Genomic DNA, 20,883 nt, shown 5'->3' on the forward strand with positions numbered 1-20,883 from the left:
TATATTACCTGCAAACAAGTTATAATCTGAAGTACATAAAAGATAACACTTAATAAAACATATGCGTTATGGTCTAAAACCATTTATTTATGAGTGATACATAAAAAAAAAACTAGGCATCTTAGAAAATTCAAACCATTCAAGTCTCAAGGTAGCTCAGGGTTAATTTAATCAAGATTTGTCAACAGATTCACTCTCGTTTTCTTTTCTTTTGCGACTTATTTGTAGAGCTAAACAAGATGTTCATGTATTCAAGAAATACTAGACTGATGATCCACGTTACCAGATCATTAATAAGAATCTCCGGAATTCTTATAAGAGCGTCTACTAATATCTTTAATTTTATTCTTTCATGGATCACCGTGATTATTATTATTTTTTTTTTTGATAATTAATATCGTATCTATCTTTGAGTATTTTCCATAATACACTTGGATTTTCGATCATATAATATGTAGATTCTAAGGACTCGTCAATATGTTTGCTAAGAAAAATACAAACTACTTTTTCTTATTTTAACTTTTAAGATTTACTTTTAATAAAAATACAAACTACTTTTTCTTATTTTAACGCTTTCTCTTGTTCGGAATAATTGTTATTTTCATTCAGGGTTTCTAAAATACCGTTTGATTCGAGATGTATTTCTACATTCATAACCCATGTTAAGTAGTTGTTCCCACTTGTTCTAAATGAGCAAATTTAAGCCTTTTCAAATTCGACATTTTCGATTATCAAAAAGATGAATAACATAAATCATAATCATAATCAACTTCTATTCATAGACAAATAATAAAATGAAATTAGAATCATTTTAAATTCATAAGTAGCAAACAACAGAATAATGGTATGATTACAAATAATAAAACCACAAGGGCAGGATAGAATATAGGTTCACCCGGTGGTAAATTAGCAACAATGATGATAGTTAATATGATCAATACAATAGGAAAAATCATCCTTGTGTGAATCATTTTTACAAAAACTTTTTGAGAGTAGTAATTTAAAAAATGAAGATTGATTTGTGAAAATGTGAAAACGGAGATGTTTATTTTATATTTGAAAAATATAGTTGTTGTAACGTCGTCAGTTGACGTTAACAAACGTTATGTATATATGACCGTTGTAACGTCGTTAGTTGACGTTAACGAATAAAGTCACTATATCAAAACGCGTATGAGTAATATAAAGGACAAGATTTTTTTTTTCTTATTTTAACTTTTAAGATTTACTTTTAATAAAAATACATACTACTTTTTCTTATTTTAACTTTTAAGATTTACTTTTAATAAAAATACAAACTACTTTTCTTATTTTAACTTTTAAGATTTTAAAAATACAAACTACTTTTCTTATTTTAACTTTTAAGATTTACTTTTAATAAAAATACAAACTACTTTTCTTATTTTAACTTTTAAGATTTACTTTTAATAAAAATACAAACTACTTTTTCTTATTTTAACTTTTAAGATTTACTTTTAATAAAAATACAAACTATTTTTTCTTATTTTAACTTTTAAGATTTACTTTTAATAAAAATACAAACTATTTTTTCTTATTTTAACTTTTAAGATTTACTTTTAAGAATAAACATTAGTATGCATGAAATAAATAATGATTAATTGCATAAGTAATCATAAATGTTAGAAAACATATAAAGACCCCATCGTATTCGTATTGATCGGAATTAATCTCGACCCATGGTACCGTGTTGTCAAATGACGTGTTGCGTACATAAAGTACCGTGTTGTCAAATGACGTGTTGCGTACAATCATGAGGTCTTATTAACATAAATATAAATGTTAGTGAAGTTAATAAGAGTTAGATTACAGAAAATATAATTCAGGCGGTATAACCGACCATATATAACTTAAATAACATAAATATAAATGTTAGTGAAGTTAATGAAAGTTAGATTACAGAAATATAATTCAGGCGGTATAACCGACCATATATAACTTAAATAACATAAATATAAATGTTAGTGAAGTTAATAAAAGTTAGATTACAGAAATATAATTCAGGCGGTATAACCGACCATATATAACTTAAATAACATAAATATAAATGTTAGTGAAGTTAATAAAAGTTAGATAATTTCTTACCTTGATTAGTGACGTGTGCTTGCTTAGATAAACCTTGATTATACGGAGCACTTCGTGCTGATAACGTGTTATATTTCAGTAAGCTTATAACTACCTTTAATGGCCTGGTTCAATATATTCAAATTGAAAGAACCAATAAAAGAGAGATGTGTTGTAGAAGATATAGAAGAGAAAGAGGTTGAAGAGGTGTGATGTATTTAATGTATATGTGTGTTTTTGTAACTTACGTTATGCACATATATATAGTACAAATTTTACTATCCATATTTGACTAATTACCATCCATATTTAACTACTCAATTTACAACATAAATAAAATTTTAAGAAATAAAAATAAATAAAAGTAAAAGACGATACATGTAGTTTTATTACACTTTCCATGTGAAAACTGAAAAATGTTGTAATAAATCGCCTTTACCAAAATCAGATATCTGTTTACCTTTCTCAAATCTCAATGTTTTACAAGTACTCTTAAATTCATCAATCAAGCACACAATTTCAATAGGTACAGTTACAATTTCAATTTTACTTCGAATTTCAATTTCATGTGAGTCAGTATGATTTTCTGTAACACTAACTGTTAATTTATTATGAATCTGTTTGTAAGTAGGGTTTTTAAGTGGATACTGTTGGATGACGGGTGCATCGAAGCTATTTCACAGCAGAAGGATTCGTTTTGGTGCTCGTAACGACGACTCCGTCGATACACAGTTAGATTCACCACCAGCTGACGCCAATTCCCACCGCCGGACCACCGACCGACGGCATCATCACCGGAATAATCGACTGGATCACGGTAGCTGTAACCCTAACCTTAGGCGTAATCATCGCCATCGCGTATCGGTATTGTCAAAATTCGACTGAATTATCTTATAAATTATTTCCATAATTTTAAGTTCTGTTTAATATTTAAGCTTAGTTATCAATCAATTACTTAAACATCAGATGAATCGAAAAATATCTCTGTAAGTGCAGTATCAATATCGGTGCTACGTCATCAGATATTTTCAGGTTTGATGGATAATGACATGAGGTTCTGTATTTCTACGTCACTTATCTATTAAAATTATACAAGTATATATATCATCATATAAAGTGAAGCTTTGTATATTACTCTGTACCTCGGTGTAAATTACGGAGTAATTCTTACACAGCCTCACTATAATTTATAATTTGATTATAAATTATAATTAATGGCTTGAAAGCCGGATCGAACGAGTAGTATAATTTTGCAAAATATGTCGCGTAAGGTAATCGCCATCTGTCACAACTCACTAATGATTTGTGTATTTAAACATTGCTGAAAGTGACCATTGACCTACTTTCTGATTACTTTAATATCTAAACTTTGTTTCATTCTACTGTCTTCTATAACAATAACATATTTGACTATGATTGTTTTGAGTTTGCTAGTATAGATAAACTGAGAAATGCAAGATTTAGAGCGTTAAACTTGATTGGATATCGGTTCTAAATTCATTAATTGTTAATCAATGATTCATCATCTGCAGGAACATGAAGTAGTTCAAGTGGAACAAGGTGTTAGCCATCCTCTATATGGGAGTATTATCAATTCAGAGGACTTTAGAAGCATGCGCCGACGGGGTGCCGCTGAGAATGATAGGCTTCCTGGTGTTGTATTACTTGCAAGAGAAAGACTTCTTGAAAGGTTAAGAGGCGTCCATGTTTCAGAAAACAGGTATCCAATCTTCTTTTTCCCAATTTTTAATTGAATATATTTGTAGTTTATAGAAGGGGGATGATTCTCACACACTGTTTTTTGATCCTCACACACCAATTTACTTGAACTCCTCCCTAATAATAGGGTAAAAGGGTGTGTGAGGATCAAAAAACAGTGTGTGAGAATCATCCCCCTTTATAGAAGGGTGATTATAGAGCTTGTTATAATCAATTAATTGGTCGAATGGAATCTAACGAAGGGTGTGTTTGATAAAACATAATGATTAAGCGTTGACTTATTCAAAGGTTTGGAACGATTTTGGTTCTGACGACAATAACCTGCTTGATAATCATTCATAATGAAATCTATAAATGATGTAAAATTAATGTATTATTGTAACTTTTTAAATGAATAAATAAAAGAAAAAATATAGTTGTTTGATAAGTGTTAGGATTTGATTTAAGGGAGGATAGTAAAGAAAATGGTTGTGCTGAATGTAAGAGTGTAATTTAACTCTTGATGAATCAACATAGATTGTTGAACGGTTAAGTATCATATGTCAAAACGTAACGCACTGAATGCTTGGTTAAACATTCAATTAGGATGGCGAAAAAAACCCGTACCCGATGGGGAAACACGAAACCCGATATTTTTGGGCCGGGTTCCGGCCGGGTAAATGGGTCTAGGGTTGGGTATGGGGTTGGGTATGGGGATAGTTTTTAATTTTTTTGCAGGTCCGGGTCCGGGAGTGGTTTTAGGCACAAACCCGATTACCCGGCCCGTATACCCGAAAAAGACCCGAGTCCATATACTCGATTACTCGGCCTATAACCGATTACCCGGCCCGTATACCCCAAAAAAGACTCGAATACCCATGGAATAACGCATTTACCCAAAAGTTTGTCGGTAAATGGAAAGCCGAATACCCGTGGAGAACCCCGTTTACCTGCTAGTTAGTAACTAAATGGGGACCTGACGGGTTCGGGTCCGTGTCCAGGTTTGGAACGGATTTTTCTAATCGAGTTCAGGTCTGGGATTACCTAAACCCTAACCAAACCCGACCCGACATTCAATGCTGAACCAAAAATTAAGAGGCAACCAAACGCAGCCGAAGATCACAATTGCATTAGTTATTATTGAGTGGACTTGGTTCTTGATATTGAAAGTACAAATCTTTGATAATACATTTGCATCTGGTATTACAGGCAAAGCAGCAGCTCTACATCCAGCATCCATCAAGATGATTTTTCTTACGGTAGCTTTTTTGAAACCAACAATAATCTGCTTGAAGAATCAGTCCCTGAGTCCTGGCAAATGGTAATGCCGTTGTCATCAATGACAAAAATGCTTCCCGGAGGACTGTCTGAAAATGAGATAAACCAGTTATCAGTGAAGGTTTTTAACGCTGAAAACAATGAAAGTTCGAGTGCATCAAGAGAGTGTAGTATATGTCTTGAAAGTTTTGAAGATGGTGAGGAGCTGATAAACTTGTCTTGCAAGCATAAATTTCACTCCTGCTGCTTGTATCCTTGGGTTGAGGTTTGTGGAGCCTGCCCAAATTGTAGAAAAGATATAGTTGTAACTACTACTAGTAATTAACTTGTTTTTCTTAATTTTACTGCCTCCTAGCCCTTTTAGGGAGTATGATACTCACATGTTTGTATGTAAGATTAGTATAGCGTTGTTATGAGATTTAGAGTAATATGAAATAATAGACGTGAGGCAGTTTGTAACACTTCATCTTGGTGATGTTTTCATGTTTGTATTACTAATTAAGAAGGATTCGAGAAAACTGTGTAGATTTGCAGGTGAATAGACTGTTGTATGGGGGGGAGAGAGAGAGAGGGGGAGGGGGGGGGGGGGGGGGGGGGGGGGGGGACATGTATGTAAGGTAAACATAATTATTTTTTTCTCTTGCAATGTTGGGTAACATTTAATTTTCACTTTTATCCTTGAACTTGGCAAGATATCATTTTCCATATTAAACGTCATTGTTACGTGTAATCAACCAAAGATTACATTTATAACAATAATTTACGAAACGAAAGTGCTCAGATATTGAATGAATTGCATTAACACAGAATATACTTTTGCTGAAAATAGTCCCATGAGGCTTTCACTTTACTCTTATCCAAGTTCAAATCAGAATAAAGTCTGTCCTTAGAAGACTTTAAAGTTGTGGATCAATTTAAACTAATGCATGAGGTGTTAATAAATACATAACACCAATGCATGTTAGGATGATGTCTTAGCATAAGAAGAAGTGTAAATATCACTCTACTAATGATATACGAAAGGACTTCGTGGATGTATGTAAGATGTAAACAATTATCTCTTTAATTAAAGATCAAAGAGAGTAAAGAGTTGTTTCTCCGAGAGTTATAGTTGCATCTAATAAAGTTATACCTCTAATTATTTATGTGAATCACAATAATACTCTGGAGTTCTTATAAGCTTGGATTTATAAAGGTAAAGCTTAAAAGTAAAAAAATGATTTTCAATTTTAATGCTGCTAGGATAAAATGAGATTTTAAACAAATTCTATTCGAAATAACTTTCAGCGGTCTATGGTATGTCCAATATTTTCAAAATAGGCTTAACTTTGATGGTATAAAGAAATCTTGTAACATACAAAAGAAGGAAACATCTAGATATTTTATAGTTGAAAAATGAAACCACAGAGCAAATTACCTGTTGGATTGAGTGATTGAAAAAGTAAAACGACTAAACCTCCCAACTTGAAGACCAAGTGGGAAACAATGAATAACACTAAAAGGAAAAACACCTGAAAATGACATTCATATTAGTGTGTCCCCTGGCCCAATCATACTACATTTTCCACCAAACCCACCACATTTGGTTTTACATGTAGATGTCAAAAATTATCCAATCTTACGAGAGTATTGTTGTTGTATCATGTATGTACATGTCAAACTATTAGTATTACATCTGCATAGGGGTTTTTCCGGAAATATTAAATCAAAATTTTTCCATTACATCTTGGTCACTTTTACTTTTTTGGTCCTTCAATTCTTAGGGAGGAGAAGGATGAGAATGAATTGGGAAGACTAGAGTAATCTCTTCATTAGCTGGAAGGAATTAGTCTAACGTAAGCTCCAAGGCTTCACAGCAAGTCTTCACTGACATAATATGCATGCTTAAGTAGGGTCAGGTAGAACCGTTGTTGCCTGATGGAAACTCCCCCACATTGCGATCAATGTCTTCCTGCCGCACGACCTCTTAACATTACACCACTAAATCCTTAATCCATCCTTAGTAAAAAAAACCAATAAGGTTTTAACTATGCAACATATTACTATACCAAGATTATTTAGTGGTTGGTGATATCTTAGTAAAAATACTAAGGGACTATTTACTTTTTCTCTATTAAGATCTATATTGATATTATTATTATTATTATTATATATGACAATGACAATATGAATAATGAATAGTGGAATATGTAGTAAGAAGATAATAAAATTAAATTATTGTTTATTTTTGTGTTGAGTGAATTGACTAAATGACTATATTACTATTACTATATTTTAATCTAAAGAGTTAAAATCATACAGTATATTTTTTTTTCATTTTGTAACATTTATGTGTAGTTATCCCTTGAGTTTAAATATGCATTTTTTTTTTTTTTTTTTTTCTGAAAAGCAAAAAGTTTATTAGAATTAAGAATATTACAGAGGGAGGGGCTAGAGGCCCACGATACGAGCAGGTCTAGGACTAGCAGAGAACTTTATGCTATCAGCTAACTTGAATGGTAGATAATACTGGAGAAAATCTCTTAAGACTCTATGCTATCAGCTAACTTGAATGGTAGATAATACTGGAGAAAATCTTGAGACTCACTAAATAAGGCTTGATCAAAGGTATGACTTGAAAATCAATATGGGAAAGGATCGACTGCAATGTTGAACAACATGTACAACATATAAGTCCAAGAGTCCATCCTTTTCTAAAACCAATTGGTGATAGAGGGACTTCCTCTTTAACTTATATTCATACATTTGTTTTTGTCCATTACCGATGCGGGATAACTTCCCAACAATTATCAGTGAGTTCGAGAAAGAAACCTGTGAGTACTGCTTATCATCAGTGCGACTTGAATTGAAAAGGAAACTCGAGTAAAACTTACTAGGATAAGTTTTAAATGTTTTTAAAAAAAAACGTAAAATATAGAACAACAATAATTATAAATCTAAATAAAAACTTCTTGAAAAACCCAACAACCATCAATTCTATCTTTTTCTAAACTTGGTGACATAATTTGTATTTCATTATGGAATTTTCGTTGTAATATATTATGTTATCTTTTTACTATTTTTTTATTCTTTCATAGTATAAGCAAGATGAAATGCAGATTACACAATGCAACATCTTCGTTAATGTGAAAAAAAATATAAATCAATAAATGCATAATTGTGGTGAATATATAAAATTTGAAAGTGAGAATATTTCAAGTCTTTGTTACGTTGTAAAAAACCAGTGAATTTAGACCATTAATAGTGGTGATGGCGTGATAGGTGCGATGAGGTGTTTTTGTGAGGTGTAGCGCTGATGTGGCAGTGTGATGGTGTGATGACATGATGAAGTTTGTAATGTTAAAAGAGTGATGGAGTGTGATATGATTTTTTTATTTTTTTTATTTTTTATTTATTAATTAAATTATAGAAGCATTTATCTAATTTTTCATTGTTTTAAATCCATTCACACTCAAATTTTTACCAGTTAGATAGAAACATCACGCCAAGCTTATGTGAAGCTATCATGCCGCATTGTGGTGGTAATGGTGACATGATGGTATCGTAACACACCCATCACGCTCCACTAAATATGGTCTTATAAATTTGAAAGTGAAGGTATCTCCAAGTTTATGTTTTGTTGTAAAAAACCTTTTTACAACAAAAATACAATATAGAACTTTTTTTGAATTTTGAATTCTTTAATAAAAAAATTTAACTTTAGTAAACATATTGTTTAAGAAAAGCGATACAATTCAAGGGTATTTGAAGTTGTGATTTCGAGTTTCGTTGTGGATAAAGAGAGTGTATGTACGCTGTAAGAAAAAAAAAGAAAAAATAAGTAAACAATATTAGAAATACCATATAATTTTAACATATCAAAAGTTATTATGTAAGTTAAATTTAAATCCAAACTGGATTCAAAAAATTACGGAGTACCATTAAATTTTAATATTTGGATATTGGGACACTCTTTAGCCAAGCTCTAAGGCTTTGTTCTACGATCATATTTAATTGGTATCCGTTTATCTGTTTTCACTGTAGACGATAAATCTATGGATCTTAGGTGGCTTGAACTCTAAACTAAAGGCGCAACACAATAGAATAGAGGTAAATCGAGATACGGGTCGTTTCGGGATCGAATTGGTCGAACCTAGTGCAAAACCTAGATTAGATCGACACCTAGACGATGTATTTCGGTGGTATTCGGTGTTAGGGTTTTCTGGAGACGAGAAACAACGATTTGGAACAAATGGGACGAGTAACCTCATCAAAGAAGTCTAAACCCGTATATATACTGCAAGTCAGACACACTCGGTCGAGTGTGTCTGTCAGTCGGTCGACTGACTTACACAGTCGGTCGAGTGTGTACACACACTCGGTCGACTGTGTGCAGTTTAACATATTGATTATTTAATAAACTAAGAACGCACAATCACCATAGTAATCAATAGTCACTAGTAAATAACATTATTACATAACCGAATGTACTAAACGTAAGAATAAACTACAGCTGGGGATTCATGCACCAACAAACTCCCCCTAAGATCTAGCCGTAGAGCAGAAATAAAAATTCGATTATCAATCAGTAAACGGATCTGTCACCCAGTTCTTCAAATAGCAAAGTTTCACAACCCTGCAGTACTGTTCAGCCTGCACACGATTTTCTGGGCGATACAGCATCCGATTGTAGTAAAGGGTAAACATATCTTCCTCATAGCAGTTTCGCAACCAAACTGGATCTAGAACCCTTATACAATCATTTTCATCTCCACCATCCTTGTCTAACACAATAACTGCTTCCTCTGAGCGTTCATCATAATACCACCAACGAAAATGAGGACTGAAGTGCTGCGGCATCTTTCTCAAAGGAACCTTCCGCATATACTTCACAGGTCGATATTTTACTATCTTCCTTCTAACCCCTGTTTTCTTGTTCGTTCGATAAGAAATCTTCGGAAACTGAGGACGAAAACCTATGAAATTAGGTGACTGATACGATTTCCTTATCTTACGAACCAAAACATCAGGAATTCCACTGTAATCCTGATATAACATCTTAAGCCTGGCCACCTGCATAAACTCAAAATAAGGTAACGTTTTGAATTCAAATGGAGATTTGATATAATCCACTCCATATTCTTTCTTGATCGCATACATATCGAATTCTTTAATATAGGCCCAGGCTATGATCTTTCCCTTAGCACGTAAACTCTCACAGTGCTCGATAAACTTCAAAAACTGCGGCTCTACTTCAGGTTTCATCACATACTTCCTAATCCGCATCTGAATCTTCCATTCTTCTTCCAACACTTCAATCTTTTCTTTGTTGATCTTCACCGGCAAGAAACCTTCTGGTAACACACTTTCTTGTTCCTTCTGTTCCTTTTCTTTACATTTTCTGTTCAAAAGCTCATCATTCATCTCAAAATAATCAGCAAAAGTTGGAAGATCATCACCAACGCCTTCATAACGAGGATAAGGCTCAGTTGGCTCATCCTCAATAACAATCTCATCAAAACTGTTATCACTTTCATCAAAAACATCAGTATCACTCATTTCATCTTCAAAATTCTGAGCTCCTGATGTCGAAGCCTCAGTTGCAGCTTTTGATGTAGCGTCAGCAGATTCCTTAGCTTCTCGCTCTAGACGCTCCATCAATTCCTGCTCAGTTTCGGTCAGATCCGGAGGGATCTCCCCTTCTTCTAAATCAGTGTAAACAGTTGTATGATTAAGACGATCCTGCATAGCTAAAAATTCAGAAACTGTTAAAACTTGAAGAGGAGTTACATACAGCGGGTTATCCTCCGTGTACCCTTTAGCAACTTCAACAGCTCTGTCCTCTTCTTCCTCACCAAAAGTACCAAATGGATCTGGTTCATCATCCTCTTCTTCAACCACAATCCTCTTCTCCCATTCGTTCAATCTATCCATCAGATCTCGGTTTTGTGTCTAAAGAGATAAAATTTCTCCAGCCTGACTTTCCATATTTTTCTCCAGCTCACCAATCTTCAACCTCAATGCAGACATTTCAGATGTTGTCTTTTTCTTATCTTCATCAACTGCCTTTTGAAACTTAGCAAAATCCGCAGACAACTGAATCAATTTTCGATTAACAATTCCTGTCATATCACCTGCAGTAGTCTCAGAACGTTGAGAAATTTGAACTTGCTGAGAAGATGTAGTTTGTTGTAGTTGAGTGGGTGCAGCTTGAGTAGATCCACCAGTAGCTGGACCAGTCTGAGCAACTTTCGGCTGGGACTTTGTTGTGGAAGACGAACTTCCATCTTTAACCAAAATCTTCAAACGTTTCTGTCTCCCTCTTGTTGACACCTTGGGAGCTTCAGCTAACTTTCGCTTCACTAAATCCATTTGACTATCATCAAGCGCTGTTACATCAGCTTCATCAACCAATCGAGGACCAGTTGATTTTGGTGGAGGCTGATTCACCTCTTCTTCACCTGCAATAGTAATATCAGTCTCATCCCCTGAATTACTGTTTTCATGTCGGCAACTCAAGCCTTCTGGACACACGTAGTTCTCATTAATCAGATGACCAATCAGCCCTTTCTCCGGTACTTCCACTCGGCTCTGCAAAAACCTGTTAAAAGATTGATCATTTAAATGATTATGCTTTAGTTCATCCTCAGGAATCTTTACCAACCCTTGAACCTGCTTCTCTAACATAATCTGAAGAAACCTCGGGAACACCAGATGAACTTTCCTTTTCACGTTTAGAACCATTGCATCAAATATCACCTGTGAAAAGTTAAACTCAGCGTTCAAAACCAACGCAACAAACATAGAGCTGTATTTCGCAGTCATCTCATCAAAACCTCCTTGCATCGGGCTCAAACATCTAAGAAGAACGTATGTAAAGTATCGATACTGCCTTGGAAGTTTCGTACGTTTAACAGCTTTGGTTATGTCACCAGTATAACCACATCTCTTTAAACACCTTCTAACTTTCAGAATCGGCAAATCAGTTGGCATATTATCATCGTCCGGAAACCCTAAATCTTCCCTGATAGTCTGTGCAGAAATACGAACAATCGTGTTGTTGACAGAACTCAATATCACCTTCTTGTTATCTTCAGTAACAACTTGGGCAACCTCCCAGAATTTTCTCTGATGAGAATAATACGGAGTGCATTCAGCAGTAATAGCTTTAAAGATCCTGGAACGTTTCAAGAAAGCAATGATCGGACCAAAACCTCCTCTTTGGGCCTCTGAACCCTTTTCATCAACACACGCAAGTACGTTTGTATCTTCTCGACCAATCAGACCAGGTAACTCAGAAGATAATGGGATTCGTGGTTCACGTTCTTCATCAGACATCTGCTGTTGTTCTTGAGACATAGTGAATAGCTATAAAACACTCAAAACAACATAACGAATAAGCATTTACCTCCATGTATCATGGGGTATCTAATGAATTATATGAATCAATGAATTAACAAACATAACAACTCATTAAATAAATCACACAGTTACGTCATCCATAAGTTATTGTTTATTACACACCATAGTATAAGGGCTAACAAGCTAGCCTGATCAAATTACAAAACAACCATAAATAAACATAAGCACATGAAATCATAAGCATGAGAACTATCCTTCAATAACTTCCTCTGGAACCTGATTCCATTCATAATTCGTGTCCTCATCCAGATCAATCTCATCAAACAAATGATTTAAAAGAACTGCATAAGGAAATGGTTTTTCCTCATCATCCAAAGCATCTTTCATGACATTAACGACTATCTGCCCAAGATTCACCTTGACACGTTCCATAAGACAGTACAATAGAACAGCCTCAGTACCAGATAGTATATCATCATGAGGATCTCTAAACACCACATTTCTTTTGATAATTCTCATGTTAAGCATCAAGTCATCCCTAACATCGCTCTCTCTGACCTCAATACTGTTAGAACCAATTACATATCCTGGCTTAGTGATGTGAGAAGCTACCCCACCAGCATCAAACTTGCTAGAAATCTTCCTAAGATCTTTACTAGAACAGTAAATCTTGGCTCCCCAGTAATTCAATAGAAGGTTATTTGCAAAGTCATCTATGGTCCACTTATAGTCAACACCAAAGAAATTAGCCTGGACATACTTCTTCTCTATGGTCACACTAGAATAGAACTCTTGGATTAGCTTAGGACAGTAATGATTCCCAATCTGAAGAAACGTCAAGCAATCTAAACCTTTCCACTGATCCTTCGTGAACTGAGATGCAACAACTTTGGTCTCTACAAGGATAGGCCTATGTTCGGCCAATGCTTTCCTACGTTCCAGGTCATACTTCCATGTTCCACTTAACCTACTACTTGGACCTGACATTCTAAAAGCAAAACTATGCAACATATTCAGTTTAAACATGATATCATAACAAAACAATCAAAAATAGCAAAATCTTAAAAATTAGGGTTTCTATACACTCGGTCGAGTGTGAATACACACACGGTCGTGTGTGTTTTGGAACGGTCGAATGTGTAAACTCACTCGGTCGAGTGTGTTGCACACTCGGTCGATCGTGTTCATCAGATCTGAGACCTCCAATTTTTCAAATCAATCAAATCCGTTGATTTTGCTTCAAGATCTGGTCACAATAACATCTAAACAGGCCGACTAACAAGTTCATAGCATTAATTATAACAGATTAAGTCTTAACATCGTTCGATTTGAGTTTAGCACTTCGAATATAAAATCAAAGATTACGAACAAATTAAAACGAGTTAGAATACCTAGTTAGTGGCGCTGTGATCACAAGAAAAAGATGTAGGTAAAAAGCACGATCAAAAACTCCTTCCTTAGCTTCGAAAAATCTAGGTAAAATCCGCTCAAAAAACACCAAAGTGTTCTGAGCCGTTCGAGACCTTAGCCTATTTATACTCACAGACACACTCGGTCGAGTGTGTCTCTCACTCGGCCGTTCGAGTATATATACTCGGTCAAGTGTGTTATGAACACAACATATTATTTAAAAATTGATCGGTCGAATGATTGACACACACGGTCGTGTGTGTACACTTACTCGGTCGAGTGTGTAGCCTCAATCGGTCGTCTGTCTTTAGGGTTTACAACTTAGGAAATTTCGATTTCAATTTCACAAACCCTTTCCTATTCCACTCCCCCTGGGACTGATCTCCACAGTATATATTTAACACGCTTTGTACCTTTATGTTCCAAACAGCTTGGTTTTAAAAATTAACTAAAATAAAGAATTCCTTTCACAATAAACCTTTCCGAGAACTGAGTTGCTTGACATAATACACTAAACAAAGATGCACATACAGCTAATCTAATTCAAGTAATCAAATATGGACTTTTCAGATAGGAAAGCATATGCAAATTCATAAAGCAAACTACTGTACAAGATCCAGCATATCATGATTAGCAGATAAATGAGGTTATCAACGTAAGAATAAATAATACAACTTATCATGAAGCCCAGTACGAAAAGCATAACACATGTTTTTGTGAGTTAACATATCACACTGATTTAATCTTATGATTTGGGGATCAGAACTGAACTAAATTTGACATGTAATTTCACGCTTCATTCATAAAGTACTTGATAAAGCATATACAAAACAACTTTCAAACATATCAATAAACATTTACCAACTTTCACACTAGACTTCGATGATCACGTTGATTAATTACTTTAACATTTTACAATGTTAGATTTTAATCACGAAGTCAGTCCTCACTTGAGATCGCACGATGTTTCAGGTAGAACAATTGAGCACAACATGTTGACGCTGTCCTCTTATCACATCAATGTACTTTCAATTTGATTGAACAGAACCATCTCACGATGTTTCTAGCAACCCTGTCAGCATGAGCTTCTACCTTAAACTTACACTTTTCGTTTCAGATAACTTTGTGAATCTCAAATTTATTGCATACTTTGTTAAGGCGCATACCGGCCGCTATAAACCCCATACTTAAACGGAAATCGTATGATGTATGATGTTTGATGGATGGAAGTGATAAATATATTTGAGCGATGGAACGCTAAGATACCATCCAGAAGATATTCCCTCTATCCAGGTCAACATGCACAATCCCATATCACAGATAAACGATTTAAAGTTCACTAATTGAGATGTGAACTGAATGATTTAAGTTCTCTATATCTGATGATCTGATAAATTCTCCCCTTCGGATGTAGATAACTAAATCGTTCAAAAAGTCTCCGATTGGAATATATGTTGTCTCAGACTTAGATAACCGAGGAATCTCTAAAGCTATGTTCAATTCTTGATCCATGATTCTCGTGCAGCTTGGTGGTGCATCAAATTATTTACAACATAAATGAACAACCACAAACAAACCATAATTTTTTATTTTTTTAATTTTTTTTTTTTTTTTTTGGATTTTCTGATGTTGCCTTTTCTCCATAAATAAAACAAACAAAATAAATAAGTAAATACAACTATACATGATGATGATGCACTACAGTCTTTAACGTTAGTAGTAACTTCACGAAAAACCAATCTTCTGATATTGAAATCTAGAACCCGATGACATTGCAATATACACATCATTCTATGTCTGTGATACAAGACTGCACTTCTCAACCCTTTAAGATAAAACACCTCCCTTTGGGTATCCGATATGTACGTTGTTGGATTTCGGTCCAAGTAATAAAGGTAAATAGAAACAAGTATGCATCCTAGACAAAGTATGCTCACCTTGGGGACTCACAAAATTATCCTTTTGCTACCGAGTATAAACCGTAGTAGGGGAGACCTCAATCGTCTGTTGAGTTTCTGAACAAACATTTCTCTGTACATATTCAGTGATAAGTAGGTGACTACCCTCAACCGCTGTAAACCTTTCCATGATTTCATTATCATGATATTTACGCTTTGTTCGTGTGATCACCTCTATCTAGAGTTAGGTCAATAAAGTCTACTAACACATTATCAATCATCCTGTATTACTTGTTTTATACAACTTACATGTCGGTTCAGTATTGCAATCACTTCCCCACAAATATAATAAGCAACTCATTTTCAGGCTTTTCAATTTTTATAGATTTTTTATTTTTCAATTTTTATTTGTTTTTCTGGTTTTTCTGATTTTATGGCTTTTCTATTTTCTCTGTACAATAGTATAGATTTATCTAAAAACATAAGCAAACATGCAGAAATATCAGGAAAAATGAATCTATCATGCAAATGAAAAGTAAACATGCAAATAATCTACAAACTATCATGCAAAACTATACATACTCTACAAGCAGTTTCTTAACAAATCACAACTCAGTCTCAGGTGTAGGTTCCTCTGTGTCAGGAACCTCATTTTCAGGAACCAAATCTGAAAGCAATTTAATACCTATTTCATTTAATAAGTAATTAAAACGTGGTTTGTCAAAAGCTTTTGTGAAAAGATCAGCCCTTTGGAACATAGTGTCTATCTGCACAACATCTATCAACTTTTTATCATAGCAGTCTCTAATGAAATGGTATTTAATCCCTATGTGTTTTGTTTTAGAATGATTTACGGGATTTTTAGTGACAGCTATGGCAGCAGTATTATCAACATAAATAGGAGTGTTAGAAATTTGCAAACCGTAGTCACGTAGTTGCTGTTGAATCCAGATGACCTGTGATGTACAGCTGGCCGCGGCAATGTACTCTGCTTCGCAAGTGGACTGAGCCACTGCAGTCTGCTTCTTACACTGCCATGTAACTAGTTTGCTGCCAAGGAACTGACAACCTCCTGATATTGACTTGAAATCCTTCTTGCATCCTGTAACGACCCTACTTTTTCCGTTATCTTTTGCCGTTAATTATTTAACGACCGTTAATTGTTATTCATGCCACGTCATTTCTATGACCTATATTATTATTTTAGTAATAATATATAAATTATTATGTGTTATATGAATATTTGTATTCATATTTTAAATTGTACGTTTCTACGTGTCGTGGATTTCTATCCGGCGATTCTTTTCGGTTTTCAAACCAACGGTCAAGCTTTTGGGATTTTTAAGTCCTAATTATTTTAATTATGATATTTTTATGTCATATGAATATATATAGTGTTTATATATTTTATTTGTCGCGTGTGCGTTATCTCTCCGAAAAATCAATCGCGTAGCCATGTTTTTGCGAATCGGGATCCGTTCGGGCTTTCGGGCCACAAGTAAATTCACTAGACTTCATGATGGGCCAAAGGGGCCCACTCATTTTGTGTGGGTCGGCTGAAAACTCCCCATATGGAGGGGGTTAGTTGTCAAAAAATGAAACTTGTGGTTACATGACCTAAAATGCTCACTACACATTTCATTTAACCTAAAATTCTTTTCTCTCTTCCCTCCTTCCACCCCATGGCCGACTTTTACACTTCCTCATCACCAAAATCAGCTCTCATCATCATCATATTGATTCTTCATCATTTCTCAAGGTTGTTTACATAATTGGGTGTTTTATCTCACGATCTTTAAGCCTCTTCTTCTTGATTTTTGAGTTGGGTATGAACACAAACCCTAGCTTTTAAATTTTAATTTATTTTTACTGATTTTACATGTATGTTAATGTTATAGTACTTGTATATGATTGTGGTGATGTTTAATTGCTTAGAAATGATTGAATTTGTATGTTTTCGGTTGATCTTAAAACGGACAGCAGGTTTATTGATATTTTCGACATAAAAGACCAATGTTTCTGATCAAATAAAGTGTCTCAATGTGTTCCTCTCGTTGAATACTTAATTTTTCATATAGGACTCATCTTAATTGGATTAACGGATCAAAATCTATACGTAAAACAAGATTTTGATGAATTTTGATTATATATACATATGAGCACCAGGTTTGGTCTCGGTTTTTATAATATTTCTGGATATTTTAACATGTTTCATTATGTTGGGATGATGTTTTTGAATCAAAAATATATAAAGTTTGTAAAAATCCGATGAACGGATTGAAAGTTATGAATTAATCAAGTTTTGATTATAATTAACAAATAAATCCGAATTTTATATATTAATTATAAAAATTAGAATTATAAAATATTGAAATCTTATTTTCAAATAATTTTAAATATTATTGTTGATTTTATATGAATTAATTAAGTGGTTAGAAATTAATGGCATGATTTATTCCTTAATTAAAAGATTTTCAAGATTTCAACATTAGAAATCAAATAAATACATTAAATGGATAAATCTTATAATTAAATTAGGTTTATGATTTTAAAAATTATTATTAATTTTAAAATATAATTAACATTATTAATAAATAAAACTTATTATTTAATAATTGCTTATGGTTTAATAATTATAATACAATACTTATAATACAAGTAACATTTCATAAATAAATTAAGATACTTATATTATGATTAATAATTCATTATTAATTCATAATACTTATGATATGGCTAATGTTCTTAATTAATTAATTAAATACTTATGTTATATCTATTGTATCATTTAAACTTATATTAACTTTATAATCCGATTTGATTCAATTTAATTAAACCTATGATATGACTAGTTTATACAAATATTATTTTAAATAATATTATAACTTATATTATTAATATGATTTACACTTTGAACTTCAAGATTGACTAAGTTTGATGAAGGTTGACTTGGGTTGACTATTGAGTTGACTTTGACCTTCGGTTGACTTTGAATTTGACTGTCAGTTGACTTCTGTTGACTTTCCAAAAATAGAAACTTTCCGAAAATAGAAACTTACCAAAAATAGAAATTTACTAAAAATAGAAAGTACGCGTTATATGTTGTCCTGATCATACCGAATCATACCGATTGATGTTCTTTGCTTTACTACAACAAGTACTATGGTTAACATACTAAGACTTGACCTAAGTTAGTTATTTATATCGACCTGCTTTATTTATAGGTCGGCGTTGTGATCATTCCTGATCACTTTACTTCATTTGCTGTTCGCATATTTGTGTGGTTACTTCGTTTGCTATTATGGTGAGTTATAGTCCCATTTTTCTATTTTAAAGCTTTTGGGATGAGAATACATGCAATTTATTTTATATTTTGGACACATGTGGAAGTTGGTTTAAATTATTCATTGTGAGTTGAACGAAAATATTCCCTAGTCTGGTAACTGTAATCACTGGTTTCTACTGGTGAACGCGAATCCTACGGATAGATCTATCGGGTTTGACAACCCCATTTCGAGCTAGTCGCGCTAGCAATTTATAATCGGAATGTTTAGTACTTCGTATTTAGTTGAAGATACACGTGTTCGGTGTATATTATTTATTGTGTTTGGCAAGGGTAAATAAATGGTTAAGTGGTTACCAGGTGGCTCACGGAAAATGGAATAATGTTTTATTATATGTTTTCTAGCATATAATTTTTCGTCCAAAAAGGAGTTTTTATGTTTTCAAACATAAATTTTTATTGGTTAAATTAAATATTGTTTGCAATATTAAACCTATAATTCACTCAACATTTTTGTTGACAGTTACTCGAATGTTTTATTCTCAGGTTCAAGATTGATTGCTTCCGCTGTGCTTAGAGAGTCTGCATATTTATGATGGCAACTTTTGTTAAACATTAACTTGCATTCTCTTTGGTTACATTAAATAGTGGGTGTTTGTCGACTTTGTTTTGGTCAACTTTTGATTAAAGTATTTATGTATAGTTTTTCTAAACTTATACATTTTAGTAGATTTCCTTTATAGGAAATTATTTTTAAATAAAGAATGCAAGGTTGTTTTATTAAATTCATATAGAGTTTCGATCAAGCTGTGGGACCAAGATAACGATGGTCGTCAAGTGTACTTTGACGGGTCGTTAAAGTTGGTATCAGAGCATTGGTTGTAGGGAATTAGGCTGCATTGATGTCGTTACCCGAGTCAATAGGGTGCATTAGTGAGTCTAGTCTACAGCCCGGCCTATAATATATTATTATATGTGGTTATTTGTATCCTATAAGTATGTATATCGTTAATATACATACATCTCTTCTATCTTCTGATTCCAGGAGGAATTCCCATTCCAATATAAACGTATTCTCCGACTCATGCGAGTTCATCTTTTATAAAAACACCTCGGTTAGTGAAACCGAGGGGGTGTCATTCTTGGCTTCTGAAATTCTCGGCATTTCTATGTCATCTATTATGGTTATGCATATAACGTTTGAATTATATTACGCGAGATGTCATTCTTGACTTCTAAAGGCTCGGCATTTCAATGTCAGCTATTGTGTTGGGTATATAACATTGTTGTTATATTACGTGCCTTTGTGCCGTTGTGCCTATGTGCTTTGGTTGTTGAAACGGAAAACGTCATTCTTGACTTTTAGAGATTTTTGGTACTTCGAAGACATTTTATGTCATCGTTACTCCTATTCATTACTTTCGATGTCTTTGTCTCGTGTGCTATCCTTAGCACATTGTTTAAGAAATTGTTTTAGGGAAATTGTGTTGAAATTCGAGGTTGACCACGTATCCTGACCTTATGTAGTGATATTGGAATGGAACTATGAGTTAGTGAAATATAATGGCGTCAGGCCAACGTGATTATATTACGTTAATTCATAAAAAGTCCCAATATTGTGACATGAGGAATAGAAAGCGAGTCAAAGAAAATTTGTACACCACTCATTCGGAAATTCTAACGTTATTACATGAGTAAGGAAGATACTCATTATCTTATTTGTTGATATACGAGAGACTCTTCTTAACCGAACTACCTACCCCATGTTTTATCATTTATAACTCGCTTGTTAGTGACAGCTTCGCACGTGAATAGTTTTGACCCAAGGACTTGCGTTCTGATAAAAGTCAAAACAACATTTAACTCATTGGTTTTCATGACCTCGTAGCATTT

At 33.7% G+C, this 20,883-nt stretch overlaps 1 protein-coding gene across 1 annotated transcript; it reads left to right on the forward strand.

Moving 5' to 3' along the window:
• Positions 1-2,462: 2,462 nt before the first annotated feature.
• LOC139872370 (probable E3 ubiquitin-protein ligase RHY1A) lies at positions 2,463-5,552 on the forward strand. Its single transcript, XM_071860230.1, has 4 exons — positions 2,463-2,608; positions 2,714-2,946; positions 3,615-3,802; positions 4,990-5,552. The coding sequence occupies exons 2-4, from the start codon at positions 2,737-2,739 to the stop codon at positions 5,381-5,383; spliced, it is 792 nt and encodes a 263-aa protein (XP_071716331.1). The 5' UTR covers positions 2,463-2,608; positions 2,714-2,736; the 3' UTR covers positions 5,384-5,552.
• The last annotated feature ends 15,331 nt before the right edge of the window (positions 5,553-20,883 follow it).

The sequence above is a fragment of the Rutidosis leptorrhynchoides genome, chromosome 10 (assembly GCF_046630445.1).
Source record: "Rutidosis leptorrhynchoides isolate AG116_Rl617_1_P2 chromosome 10, CSIRO_AGI_Rlap_v1, whole genome shotgun sequence".
NCBI lineage: Eukaryota > Viridiplantae > Streptophyta > Magnoliopsida > Asterales > Asteraceae > Rutidosis > Rutidosis leptorrhynchoides.

Bases quoted from the DNA above. Each gene is read 5' to 3' on its own strand.
- LOC139872370 (XM_071860230.1), top strand. From the start codon at position 2,737: ATGACGGGTGCATCGAAGCTATTTCACAGCAGAAGGATTCGTTTTGGT. The intron at 2,947-3,614 runs GTATTGTCAAAA...CATCATCTGCAG, and splicing joins ATCATCGCCATCGCGTATCG to GAACATGAAGTAGTTCAAGT. The intron at 3,803-4,989 runs GTATCCAATCTT...CTGGTATTACAG, and splicing joins GTCCATGTTTCAGAAAACAG to GCAAAGCAGCAGCTCTACAT.